This window comes from Odocoileus virginianus, chromosome 2 (genome assembly GCF_023699985.2).
Source record: "Odocoileus virginianus isolate 20LAN1187 ecotype Illinois chromosome 2, Ovbor_1.2, whole genome shotgun sequence".
Classification (NCBI taxonomy): domain Eukaryota; kingdom Metazoa; phylum Chordata; class Mammalia; order Artiodactyla; family Cervidae; genus Odocoileus; species Odocoileus virginianus.
This window is the reverse complement of record NC_069675.1, coordinates 45683615-45696482: the sequence shown is the minus strand read 5'-3', so window position 1 is coordinate 45696482 and position 12868 is coordinate 45683615. Positions and strand designations below refer to the sequence as shown.

Genomic DNA, 12868 nt, shown 5'->3' with positions numbered 1-12868 from the left:
CAGCCTCAAACTCCCAGTCCTTCCCTCCCCCCACCCCTTGGCAACCATAACTCTGTTCTCTATGTCTGTGAGTCTGTTTCTATCTTGTAGACAAGTTTGTTCATCTCATATTTTAGATTCCACATGTAAGAGGTACCATATGGTATTTGTCTTTCTCTTTCTGGCTTACTTCACTTAGTATGATAATCTCTAGGTCCATCCATGGAGCTGCAAATGGCATTATTTCATGCTTTTTAAATCTCTGAGTAATATTTCATTGTATATATGTGCCACATCTTCTTTATTCATTCATCTGTTGATGGACATTTAGGTTGTTTCTGCATCTTAGCTATTGTGATTAGCTGAGCTCTATTTCGTTTTTTAAGATCATTTATTTATATTTGGTTGTGCTGGGTCTTCCTTGCAGCACACAGGCATTCCCTAGTTGTGGTGAGCAGCGGAAACCCTTCGTTGCAGTGCTCATGCTTCTCGTTGTGGTGGCTTCTCTTGTTTCCAAGCACATGCTCTAGATGCTTTTATAGTTGTGGCACACAGGTTCAGTAGTTGTGGCTTGTGCATTCTAGAGTGCAGGCTTAGTAGTTGTGGCACATGGGCTTTAGCTGCTGTGGTTTAGCTGCATGGGCTTTAGCTGGCATATGGAATCTTCTCAGACCAGGGATCAAACCCATGTCCCCTGCATTGGCGGGTGAATTCTTGTCCACTGTGCCACCAGGGAAGTCTGAGCTCTATTTCTTAAGGGAAAAGAGTTAAGGGGCCAAACATTGACATATGAATTTGTTTCCTAGGGCTGCCATAACACCCAGGAACCCAAACCGGGTGACTTACAATAGAAATGTATTTCCCAGTTCTGGAGGCTAAAATTTGAAATCGAGGTCTTGACTGGACTGGTTCCTATTGGGGGCTATGAAGGAAGGATCTGCTCTAGGCCTCTTTTCTTAGATGGTAGACAGCCCTGGGTCTCTTTCCATAGTCTTCCCCTCATGCGTGTATCTTCCTCTATACCTGGCATTCTTTTTATGAGAACACCAGTGTCATTGGATGAAGGGGCCACCCTTAATTAAGTATGACCCCATCTTAATTAATTACATCTGCACTGACCCTATTTCTAAGTAAGGTCACATTTTGAGGTACTAGGGGTTAGAACTGAAACATATGAATTAAATTTGGGAGGAGAATGTAACACTGTATGCAAATTAAAATTAAATTTATTTAATTATTAAAATTAGAAGGGACACATGCACTCACACAGATACGCATACCCACATGTGTGTACAAGCAGAAGTCAGGGCAGGATACAAAACACTCAAGAATGTGTTCTTTTTAAAAAATTATTTATTTATTTATTTTTGATTATGCTGGGTCTTCATTGCTACAGGTGGGCTTTCTCTCGTTGAGTTGCGGTGAGTGGGGGCTACTCTTTGTTGCGGCGCACTGGCTCTAGGGCCCTCGGGTGTCAGTAGTTGCAGCACGCAGACTCAGTAGTTGTGGTGCACAGGCTTAGTTGCTCAGTGGCATGTAGAATCGTCCCAGACCAGGGATTGAACCCATGTCCCCTACATTGGCAGGCAAACTCTTATCCACTGCACCACCAGGGAAATCCCAGGAATGTGTTCTTTATAGGAACAACCCCATTTTCACAGAGTCAAAGGTTCTATATTCCGGGAAATGTGTATTGGCTTGTATGTATGGGGCACTGAGCTCAGTACCACAGGAGGTACAGAAAGGAATAAGCTACTGTGTCCACCCTTACCCTGACCTTCCAGAACCTGCAGGTTAACATGTGTCTTATCTGCAAGCCAGCCAGCCTTCCCGCCTGCTGCCTGGACCTGGGTAATTTTTTCATAACTTGCTTCTGCTGCTGCTGCTAAGTCGCGTCAGTCATGTCCGACTCTGTGCCACCCCATAGACAGCAGCCTACCAGGCTCCGCCATCTCTGGGATTCTCCAGGCAAGAACACCGGAGTGGGTTGCCATTTCCTTCTCTAATGCATGAAAGTGAAAAGTGAAAGTGAAGTTGCTCAGTCATGTCTGACTCAGTGATCCCATGGACTGCAGCCCACCAGGCTCCTCCATCCATGGGATTTTCCAGGCAAGAGTACTGGAGTGGGGTGCTATTGCCTTCTCCATAACCTGCTTCTACCACTACCTAATTTTTAAGAGGCCAGACCTTCTTTCTCCCTTCTGAAATTAAATGAAATAACTGTAAATAATTTCTTTGAATCTTTCGAAATTTCTTTTTATAGAAACCAAGTTAAGGTATTAGTTTAATTGTAAATTAATTAGTACAAATGAACTAAAAATAAATTAGATAAGAGATAGGTATTACTTATTTTGATATGGAATATCTGTTTCTTATCTAATTTATTTTGAGTTCATTGCAGGCGTGCTAAGTTGCTTCAGTTGTGTCTGACTCTTTGCTACCCTATGAACTGTAGCCTGCCAGGCTCCTCTGTCCATGGGATTTTCCAGGCAAGAATACTGGAGTAGGTTGCCATGCCCTCCTTCAGGGAGTCTCCCTGACCCAGGGATCAAACCTGTGTCTCTATGTCTTCTGTATTTGCAGGCTGACTCTTTTTACCACTAGTGCCACCTGGGAAGCCCTTTTGAGTTCATTAGTACTAATTAATTTATTTCCCATTTACTTATCCTGAAAGGACCCATCTATGCTCATATAATACACTGTACATGTAGATTTTAAGATTTTTGTATATTTTGTACATTTTTAGGAGCATATCCTTATACACACCCAAAACTCTATAGTTACATTTTAAGATTCTGAAATCAAATATGTTGTTTTCTCTTTTTTTCATTTAACCTTTTAATTTTTTATTGGAGTATAGCCAGTTAGCAATGTGTTAGTTCTAGGAGCACAGCAGAGCAACCCAGCTATACATATACGTGTATCCATTCTCCTCCAAACTCCCCTCCCATACAGGCTTTTGAATTTTTTGATCTTTACCTGGCAATGCCAATAGTTAAGTAGGTGATGTGTGGTTGTTAGTTCCTGCCCCTTCACTTTAAGCTGCTACCAGATGGTGACCATATGCCCACATCTTCCAATCTGAATTGAAGAGCTGACATCTCTCTTGATACAAAACATCAATGATTTCTGCTTGAACTGACCTGGATTCAAAGCAAAAGCTTTTTATTATTTTTATATCAAAATGGTTTCTCTATTAAAATAAAGAAATTACAATAACTTGGGTTTTCATGGTGGCTCAGACAGTAAAGAATCCACCTGCAATGCGGGAGACCTGGGTTTGATCCCTGGGTTGGAAAGATTCCTAGAGAAAGAATGGCTACCCACTCCAGTATTCTTGCCTGGAGAATCCCATGGACAGAGGAGCCTGGTGGGCTACAGTCCATGGGGTCACAAAGAGTCAGACATGAATTTGGTTTCTCTATTAAAATAAAGGAATAACAATGACTCAACCAAAACAAGTGAGCAGAAAAAAAATTTTGAGTATAATTTTTTAAAAGCAAGTGCATTTGAAGACATAATAAAAGGCTATTATAATATAGCAGACTGAAGAAGGGAATGGCTACCCACTCCAGTATTCTTGCCTGGAGAATTCCATGGACAGAGGAGCCTGGCAGGCTGCAGTCCATGGGGTCACAATGAGTCAGACACGACTGAGTGACTAACGCTTTCACTTTCTCCCCCCTCTGTAATGTAGTGGAAAGGACACTGGACAAAAAATTAGGAGGCTGTGTTCTCATTCTGGCTGTGACACTGAATGGCTAAGCTTGGGCAAGGTTCTTCCTTGTGGGATTCAGTTTCCTCGTCTGTGAAGTGGGGCATTGGACTAACTTATTAACAGTTCCTTCAGGCTTTTCTATGATGTCATCACAATTGCTTTTATTTATTAAATAATGCTTTATCACAGCCTGATAAGCTCCTCTCTGTACACCGGGCTTTGTGAGTCAATGTCAAACCTTCAGTTGGCATCAAATTGTTACTGACTCATGTGTGTGTATGTGCATATATATATATATATGTGTGTGTGTGTGTGTGTGTGTGTGTGTATGTATATATAATATATACATATAGAGTTGGATAAAAATAAAAACCAAATATTTTTAAAATGAGAAAATAACACCAATTTCCCTCAGTTGTAGCTTTGGACCCTCCTTGTTTAGGTTGCTGTTTTTTTAATTTTTAATTTTTTCCCTCTTTCACCTATTTCACAATAGTGATGTTCCAATTTTCAAGTTTGGGGAGCCAGTGTCCCTCTTTCCCTCCCTTCCTCTTCTTTTGGTTCCTCCTCTGGTTCCTCCCGCTTCACCACTAGCTCCTCCCCTTCTCCTCTGGCTCCTCTCTCTTCCTCCCTGTTTTCTATTAATCTTGGTGCTCCTGGAGAGTGGAACCTCTCTCTGTGGGGTTCCTTAAATCTTATATGAGGATCAGGTTTTCCTGCCTTTACTCTGAAAAGAGAGCCAAGTGGAACAGTCCATTTCTCTTCTCAGAATAGCTTTATCACATGTTGCATGGGTCAGTTAACAACCTTTCAGCCAGGTTGTTTTGAAAACCTTGGCAGTTGCCTCCTTGAAAAAATTTAACTCCCTTAAAGAGCTTAAAGTAGCACTTTTTCTTACAGCATCAAATTGAAGAAGATTTTTTTTTAAAATGCTTTCTATAAGAGATGCACTTTTTTTTAAATTTGTTGTTAATTGGAGGATAATTGCTTTACGACATTATGTTGGCTTCCGCCATACAACAATGTGAATCAGCCATAAGTATGCAGATGTCCCTCCCTCTTGAATCTTCCCCCATCTCCCCATCCCACCCCTCTAGGTTGTCACAGAGCACCGTGTTGACCTCCCTGCACTATACAGCAACTTCCCATTAGCTATCTATTTTCCATACAGTAATGTATATATTTCACTGCTACTCTCTCAATTCGTGCCACACTGTCTTGCCCCCGCTATGTCCAAGATCTGTTCTCTACGTCTGCGTCTCTATTCCTGCCCTGCAGATAGGTTCATCAGTACCATTTTTCTTAACATCTAGCAGCTTGGTATTCTCTGAGTCTATCCTGCAAGTTATTGATTACTCGAGAAGATTCACTAAGAATTTTGAATATGATGGAACTTGCAGTAGCTTGGAGACTAGGAGACTAGATGGGATTTTATGAGCCAACACTTGGGCAACAAATGATAGGTGAAACTGAAGATGTAGGTTTGATGGATGGATGATACGATACACCTCTGGACCCTACTCACAGGACTCTGCACACCAGGCAAGACGTGGACTCCTCTCACTAATGTGGTTGATTCAAATGGGCTTAGGGAAGCAGACACACACTGAAATGATGTGGTCTGGGACCAAGACATGACCAGTTAACTAACAGGGGGCTGAGCAGTACTCAGGCGGGAAGTCAACATTTGGGTTGTCAAGCAGGAAGGCAGCTAGAAATCTCAGCCAAATCAAAGGTCAAGGTGAAGTTTAACCCAGGGGTGAGACCCAATAGAAGGCAGAGCACTGATGTATGCATCAATTGTTGGGGTCAGGCTGTGAGGCAAGTACAGAAACAAACAGAATTGTGGGGAAGCCCAGGCTTCCCTGGTAGCTCAGACAATAAACAATCTTCCTGCAATGCAGGAGGTCTGAGTTCCTTCCCTGGCTTGGGAAGATCCCTTGGAGAAAGGAATGGCAATCCACTCCGATATTTTTGCCTGGAGAATTCCATGGACAGAGGAGCCTGGAAAACTAGTCTATGGAGTCACAAAGAATCAGTCATGACTAAGTGACTGACATTTTCACTTTTCAGGTACAGAAGGATATAGAAATGAAGGTAGTTAGAATTGTAGGGATAATGAGGAATTCTGCAGAAGTCAAAGTAAGTGGAGGGGAGGGGAGAAAAAGAAACATAATCCCACTTCTTTAAGTGATCCTGATGTTGAAGCAAGCTTTTCTTGGTTGGCAGCTCTCCTACTGCAAGGTGAACACAGCAGAACTGGCTCAAGGCAGCTGGGAGCCTGAGGGAAGACCCTGATCTCCATTTATGGAGGAGGGTTGTTTTTAAGGGAACAGATGCCCATTCTCTTCTTAGTTTTTGATAGTTTAGGGAAGGTGACTCCACAAAACAATTTAAGCAGAAAATCTAAACAGAGTTGTTGACCCCAATTCCACAATTCCCTATGGTAAAAAAATATTGGATACCTGGACACCTGATTAAATAAATTAGTCTAGCTTCATATAGTAGAAAATTCTAGTTATTAAAAATGCAATATAGGTTTTGTTTTGTTTTTTTTTTTTTTTTAGAAAGCAATTACAGGGCTTTTATTGCCTGGGATAGACATTTTCCTTAGAGAATTGGTCTCATGCTCCTTTCCCTCCAGACTGTTATGCTTAGAACACAGAATGAATGAGAGCTTCATGTGGGAAGCATGATAATGTCTGTAAAATTCTGTAAAATGCTTGGTAGTTTTGTTTTCATATTTATATTGGGGAATATCTACTGTTCAGTCACTAAGTCGTGTCCAACTCTGTGTGAACCCATGGACTGCAGCATTCCAGGCCCCCTTGTCCTTCTCTGTCTCCCTGAGTTTGCTCAGATTCCTGTCCATGGAGTCAATAATGCTATCTAACCGTCTCATCCTCTGCCACCCCCTTCTCCTTTTGCTTCAATATTTCCCAGCACCAGAGTCTCTTCCAATGAGTCGGCTCTCTGCATCAGATGGCCAAAGTACTGGAGCTTCAGCTTCAGCATCAGTCCTTCCAATGAATATTCAGGACTGATTTCCTTGAGTCGGCTCTCTGCATCAGATGGCCAAAGTACTGGAGCTTCAGCTTCAGCATCAGTCCTTCCAATGAATATTCAGGACTGATTTCCTTTAGGATTGACTGGTTTGATCTCCTGTACTCCAAGAGATTCTCAAGAGTCTTCTTCAGCACCACAGTTCAAAAGCATCAATTTTTTGCCATTCAGCTTTCTTTATGGTCCAACTCTCACATCCATACATGACTACTGGAAAAACTATAACTTTGACTATAATGAGTGAAAAAAACAAACAGGCAATAGAGAGAAATATGTTACTATACCAGTTAGAAAAACATGATGCTACTGACATAGACACACTCACGCATGTGTGAACATGCAGGACTGAAGTTCAGCCAATGTAAGGTGATATGGTCATGTAGACATACTATTGATGTGTCTGTGCCTTTGATCTGTCAGTGCTTTTCCTATACTAGTTGTTAAATATTTAAAATACTATTCCTGTGTATATGTATTAGAAAATACTCCTCAACATACTGTGTCCATCTTTGGGTGAGTTCTGGGGATTTCCACTTTTTTCTCCATATTTTTTTAACAGTTTGCATATATTAATTTTACAGTCAGAATAAATAATAAAGGTTTTTTTTGGAAAAAATTATATCAAATATGCCTAAGCAAAAAACTTTTTTTTTTTTTTTAAGAAAAGAGCTTCTGATATTGGTAAGCATTGCAGGCAAACTCTTCTTTGGTCTTTGAGAAATCTGGCACTTTTTCTTCAAAATTATGCTTTCATGGGAACTGGCTTCTTAATTATGGTACCTCAAATATCAAACTTCATTTTTGTTTTACAAGATCACTAGACTGCTTAGGCAAACATAGGAAGCCTAATTTGTCTAGATTTCACAGCTAACAAGTTCTCTCATGATAGCCTTTTAAAAAAAATCATGCATTTATTTATTTTGTTGCATCAGGTCTTCATTGAGTCACACAGGGCCTTTTGTTGCAGTGCACTGACTCTGTAGTTGTGACACTCGTGTTTCAATAGTTGTGTCATGTAGACTTGGTTGCTCCGGGTCATGTGGGATCTTAGTTCCCTGACCAGGGATCGAACCTGTGTCCCTGCTTTGTAAAGTGGATTCTTAACCACTGGATCACCAAGGAAGTTCCTCCTAGGAACTATGAGCTGGATGCAGAGACACATGAAAGGGTTGACAGTCCATAGCCACAGAGCCCTGTTTAATGAGCTTCAGTGGCAAACTGGAGTATGATTATTTTGGTCAAACCCTCAGCCTCTGTCCTCAGTCCTGTGCTGGCCAGTATTTGGGTGGAAACAAAAATTCAAGGGCATACCTATAGAATATGTGGTTGATTTGAAGTCAAGAGGAAGAATGGCAAACATTTTGAGTAAAAGAATACAATAAGAATCCAAAATGCCAGAGAAAACACAACAGGGATTAATGCCAGATTCTTCACTGGGGTCTATAAACCCAGGCACAAGTTGGGCTGGGGAACACGACCCAGCAGCAAGGCTCTGGGACTTGGTCAATGGAAATGCAATGTGCATCAGAAGCATAATGAGGGAGCTGGAAAAGCTATAGGGATCCTGAGTGGCATTTACAGAAATGAAGCATTCACAAGGAGGAAGGCATTAATCTTGTACTATAGTAAATGTCAACAAGAGCAACTGAACCTATTTGCAGGGCAGGAATGAGACGCTGACATACAGAACTAAAATGTAGACATGGTGGGGGCGAGTGGGAGGGTGGGACAAATTGGAAGTTTGGGATTGACGTATATACTTTGCCATGTATAAAAAGAGAACTAGTGGAAGCCTCCTCTATAGCACAGGGAGTTCACTTCAGTTCTCTGGGATGGGCGGGTGGGTGGGAGGGAGGTCCCAGAGGGAGGGGGATATGTGTACAGTTATGGCTGATTCACTTCTTTGAATGGCAGAAACGAACACAACATTGTAAAGCAATTATACTCCAATAAAAAAATGTTGGCTGTTCAGAGGTGGGGTGGGTTGCCTCATGAAGGGGCCTCCAACTCAGTGTCCCTTCCTTCCCCAGCCCTCTCAGGAGGTGGTGAAGGAGATGATACAATTCTCCAAGGATACATTGGAAAAAATTGACAAGGCTCGCTCCGAGGGTTTGTACCACGAGGTAAAAATTCATTTTTATAGGGGGTAGGGGTGGGGAAGAGGTCAGAAAGGTTCTCTAGTAAAGGAGGGAAACGGTGGGGGGCAGTCAAGATGGGGAGGCTACCAAGCAGGTATTTTTCTGGAAGATGTCCCATGGTTGAGACCATGACTCTTCTCGCCCTTAAGCCATGTAGCCTCTTTTAGGGGTGTGTTCTCACTGATGGTTCAACTCACTAAAACTGGATTTGAGGAAAGCACAGGCAGCCTGACAAATGTCCCTGGGGTTTGGGAGATGGTCTGTAATATTTTAGGTTGGCATCAGGGATGGAGGAATGGAAATGGCAGTGGATGGCTTGCTTTCTGGTAACTGAACGTGTGTCCTGCCTACAGTTTCCAGGCTCTTCTAACTATGCATTCAACCCTGGCTCTACACTAGAGCCAGGCCGTACACTAGAATCATTGAAAAATACTGATGCCCAGGACAGTCCTTCCAGAATCTCTTAGCATGGGACATCAAGATTTTTAAAGCTCCCACGTGGTTTCAATGTGCACCTAAAGCTGAGACCCACCAACAACACCGACCTGCAGAGCGCTTACTTGCATTGAATTCACTCAGACAGTTTGTTGGAAATACAGATTCCTGTGCCTCACCCCCTGAGATGTGATTCACCCAGTCTGCAACAGAACACAGGGATCATCACAGTATTTTTTTTTTCCCTCCAAGCTCTTTAAACAACTTGTGTGGCTGGGTTTGGATGCCACTAGGGTGTGGCAGTGTGGGAGATTCATTTCTGTTCATTTATATCAGCTTTTCCGTTGTCTTCACTCTTCTTTCCTCACTCATTCATTGCCCATTTTTGACCCCTTATTGAGGTGACTTACACAGGACATGCTGCTTGCCTCCCAGGAGTCTGTCAAGTCTCAGGGAGAGTCCCCATGAACAAAGTGTTGCTGTACAATATAAAAAATCTAGAGGTTTGAGGTAGGAGCTTCAGCCCCTGATTCCATTCCTTTGTCCTCTCTTCTTTGTTTGTCCTCTTCTGCGCTCAAGCTGGGCAGGGCCAGATGTAGGGCTGGACACTGCCTAAGAGTTCATGATTGTTTTCAGGATGGATTGTTTGTTAGCTCACACTCCGTCACACCCCCACCCAGTTGCCCCAGGGGCCTCAGGGAGAATCTCAGAGAAAACTAATTTCCACTCATTAGAAATGGAAAGAATTGTGTGACGTTTCTCCTATGAGATTGGCAAGGGAAAGAGAGGAGAGCTACGAACCACTAAAATCTAGAAACCATCTGACTTTGTAGGGCATCATTGAAGCTATGTCTACATGTGACTTAGTCAGGAAGGCCTGACTCCAAGTCCATTGGGATTGAGCCCATCTTCTTCCTCACCAGGACCAATGTGGCCTCCTTCTAGTCAGTCTCCTGGACCCTCTCTCTGCCAATCCATCCTGCACACCTCTACCAGGTCATGACTGTCCATGTCACTGTGCATAAGGGCCACCCAGGGGCAGATACAAGCTACAGATGCCAGGGTCCCTCCCTTAGATATTTAGTTTCTTTGGTCTAGGGTAGGACTCAGACACTGGGATTTTACAAAGCTCTCCAGGAACTTACATAGATTTTGTCCCAATGGTACCTGAATGCACATTGGTATCACTAGTCCAAATGATGCATTTTATAGCCGTAGAGGTGTGGAAATGGAACCATAGCCTGGATTCTACTGATTACATCACTTACCGTACTACACATGTCCTCCTGGCCTAATAAAAAGTTTTATAAGGCTGTCAAAGGCTCAGGTCAAGCACTGCTTTATAAGCAATACTTCATGAGAAGGGGCCATATCTTCCAGGATGTGGTATACTCTATGTTTTCCAGCTTTATTGAAGCATAGTTAAGAAGTAGAAATTTTACTTGTTCAAGGTGTAAAATAAAAAAAAGCTCTCCAGATGATTCCAAAGCACAGCCACGATGGAGAATCATGGACATGATGGTTAAGATAAAGCTTCATTGGTTGGTTTGAATCTGCACTCCATCACTCACTCTCTGTGTAACTTTGGCCAAGCACTTACCCTCTTTGTGCATCTGTTTCCTCATCTGGGAAAATGAGGATATTAGCAGTACCTCTCTCATCATGCTGTTGTGAGAAGAAGTAGTGTATGAATATAGCTTTCATAACTCCCTACTGACTTCTTTTTTAATTGGAGGATAATTACAATGTTGTGGAGGTCTCTGACATATATCATTGCCAATCAATCATAATTATATATGTATCTCCTCCCCTTTGAGCCTCCCTCCCTGACACAGTCCACCCTTCTAGGTTATCATGGAGTGCCGGGCTGGACTCCCTGTGTTATATAGCAGCTTCCTGCTAGTTATCTATTTTACACATGATGGTATACATATGTCAATGCTACCTTCTCAGTTCGTCCTTCCCTCTCTTTCTCCCAATGTGTCCATTCTTTATATCTGCGTCTCCATTCCTTCCCTGCAAGTAGGTTCATCAATACAATTTTCCATATTCCACATATATGCATTAACATATGATATTTATTTTTCTCTTTTTGACTTGCTTCATTTCACTCTGTATGACAGCTCTAGGTCTATCCATATCTACAAATGACCCAGTTTTGTTCCTTTTAATGGCTGAGTTTCTTTTAATATACCATTGTGTGATTCCATTACTCTTAAGCAGTTCTATTTAGGTTTCTGTCAATTGCCAAGGAAACTCCTGACTAGTACACATATACACAGCAGACAGGAAACTTAGTTCATGTTTGTCTGGCCACCTTCCATGCATATCACCTCACTGCATCCTCACATGGCAGAGGTATGGACACAGAGAAAGATGTCTGCATCTCCATCTCTTCTCTGTGAATAGGTTCACCAGGACTATTTTTCTAGATTCCATTTGTTGTTGTTCAGTCATGTCAGACTCTGCAACCCCATGGACTGCAGCACCCCAGGCTTCCTTGTCCTTCACTTCCCTGTCCTCCCGGAGTTTGTTCAGACTCGTGTCCATTGAGTCAATGATGCCATCCAAACATCTCATCCTCTGCCATCCCCTTATCCTCCCACCTTCAATCTTTCCCAGGGTCAAGGTCTTTTCCAATGAGTCAGCTCTTCACATCAGGTGGTCAAAGTATCAGAGCTTCAGCTTTAGCATCAGTCCTTCTAACAAATATTCTAAATTCCATATACATGCATTAATATGAAATATTTGTTTTTGTCTTTCTGACTTACATCATTCTGTGTAACAGGCTCTAGGGGTCATCCATCTCACTACAACTGACTCAAATTCTTTTCCTTTTTATGGCTGAGTAGAATTCCCTTGTATATGTACCATTCATCTGTTAACAGACTCCATACTAACTTCTATGGTAACTCCTCATCCTGCCATGTCAGCGCTGTGTCCCACTGTTACCCTTTCCATCCCTGTATCTTAGCCAAATGGGAACCATTTTTCTCTTCAAATCACAAGCTGGTGCTTTCCCATCCCTGTTAGCAGTTTCCTCAGTCTTTAAAGCAGGAGTGTCCAGTGGCATCATGATGCTCCCATATGTGAATTAAGCTTGTGCTCTGGTGCAGTGAGTGTGGACAGGGCTTGTGTCTCCTAGGTTGTGAAGTTATGCCGGGAGTGCCTGCAGAAGCAGGAGCCAGTGTTTGCCGACACCAACATCTACATGCTGAGGCTGCTGAGCATTGTTTCCGAGGTCCTCTCCTACCTGCAGGCCTTTGAGGAGGCCTCACACTACGCCAGGAGGATGGTGGATGGCTACATGTAGGTGACGATCCTGGGTCTCAGGTAGCCTCCAGAAATGTGTCTGTTTCAGGGATGGTAAGAAGATGGCAGGCATACCACTAGATCCCTCCCTCTGGCACCCACAACAGGCATTAGTAATCGATCACCATCCTTTTTATGACCGAACGTCTTTATCATGGTGTGCCCAGCAATAATGTCCAAATAATCAGATCTGATACTTGAGATGAAATCTGTGTGTCAATCT

General features: G+C 42.6%; 1 protein-coding gene across 2 annotated transcripts in view; it reads left to right on the top strand.

Moving 5' to 3' along the window:
• The window catches only part of SMYD1 (SET and MYND domain containing 1), a 44238-nt gene that overhangs the window by 24236 nt on the left and 7134 nt on the right, over positions 1-12868 (top strand). For both annotated transcript variants that reach the window (XM_020889483.2, XM_020889482.2), the window contains 2 exons: positions 8791-8883; positions 12479-12642. In XM_020889483.2, the coding sequence (XP_020745142.1) occupies positions 8791-8883; positions 12479-12642 (257 nt within the window). The remainder of the gene's footprint in view (positions 1-8790; positions 8884-12478; positions 12643-12868) is intronic.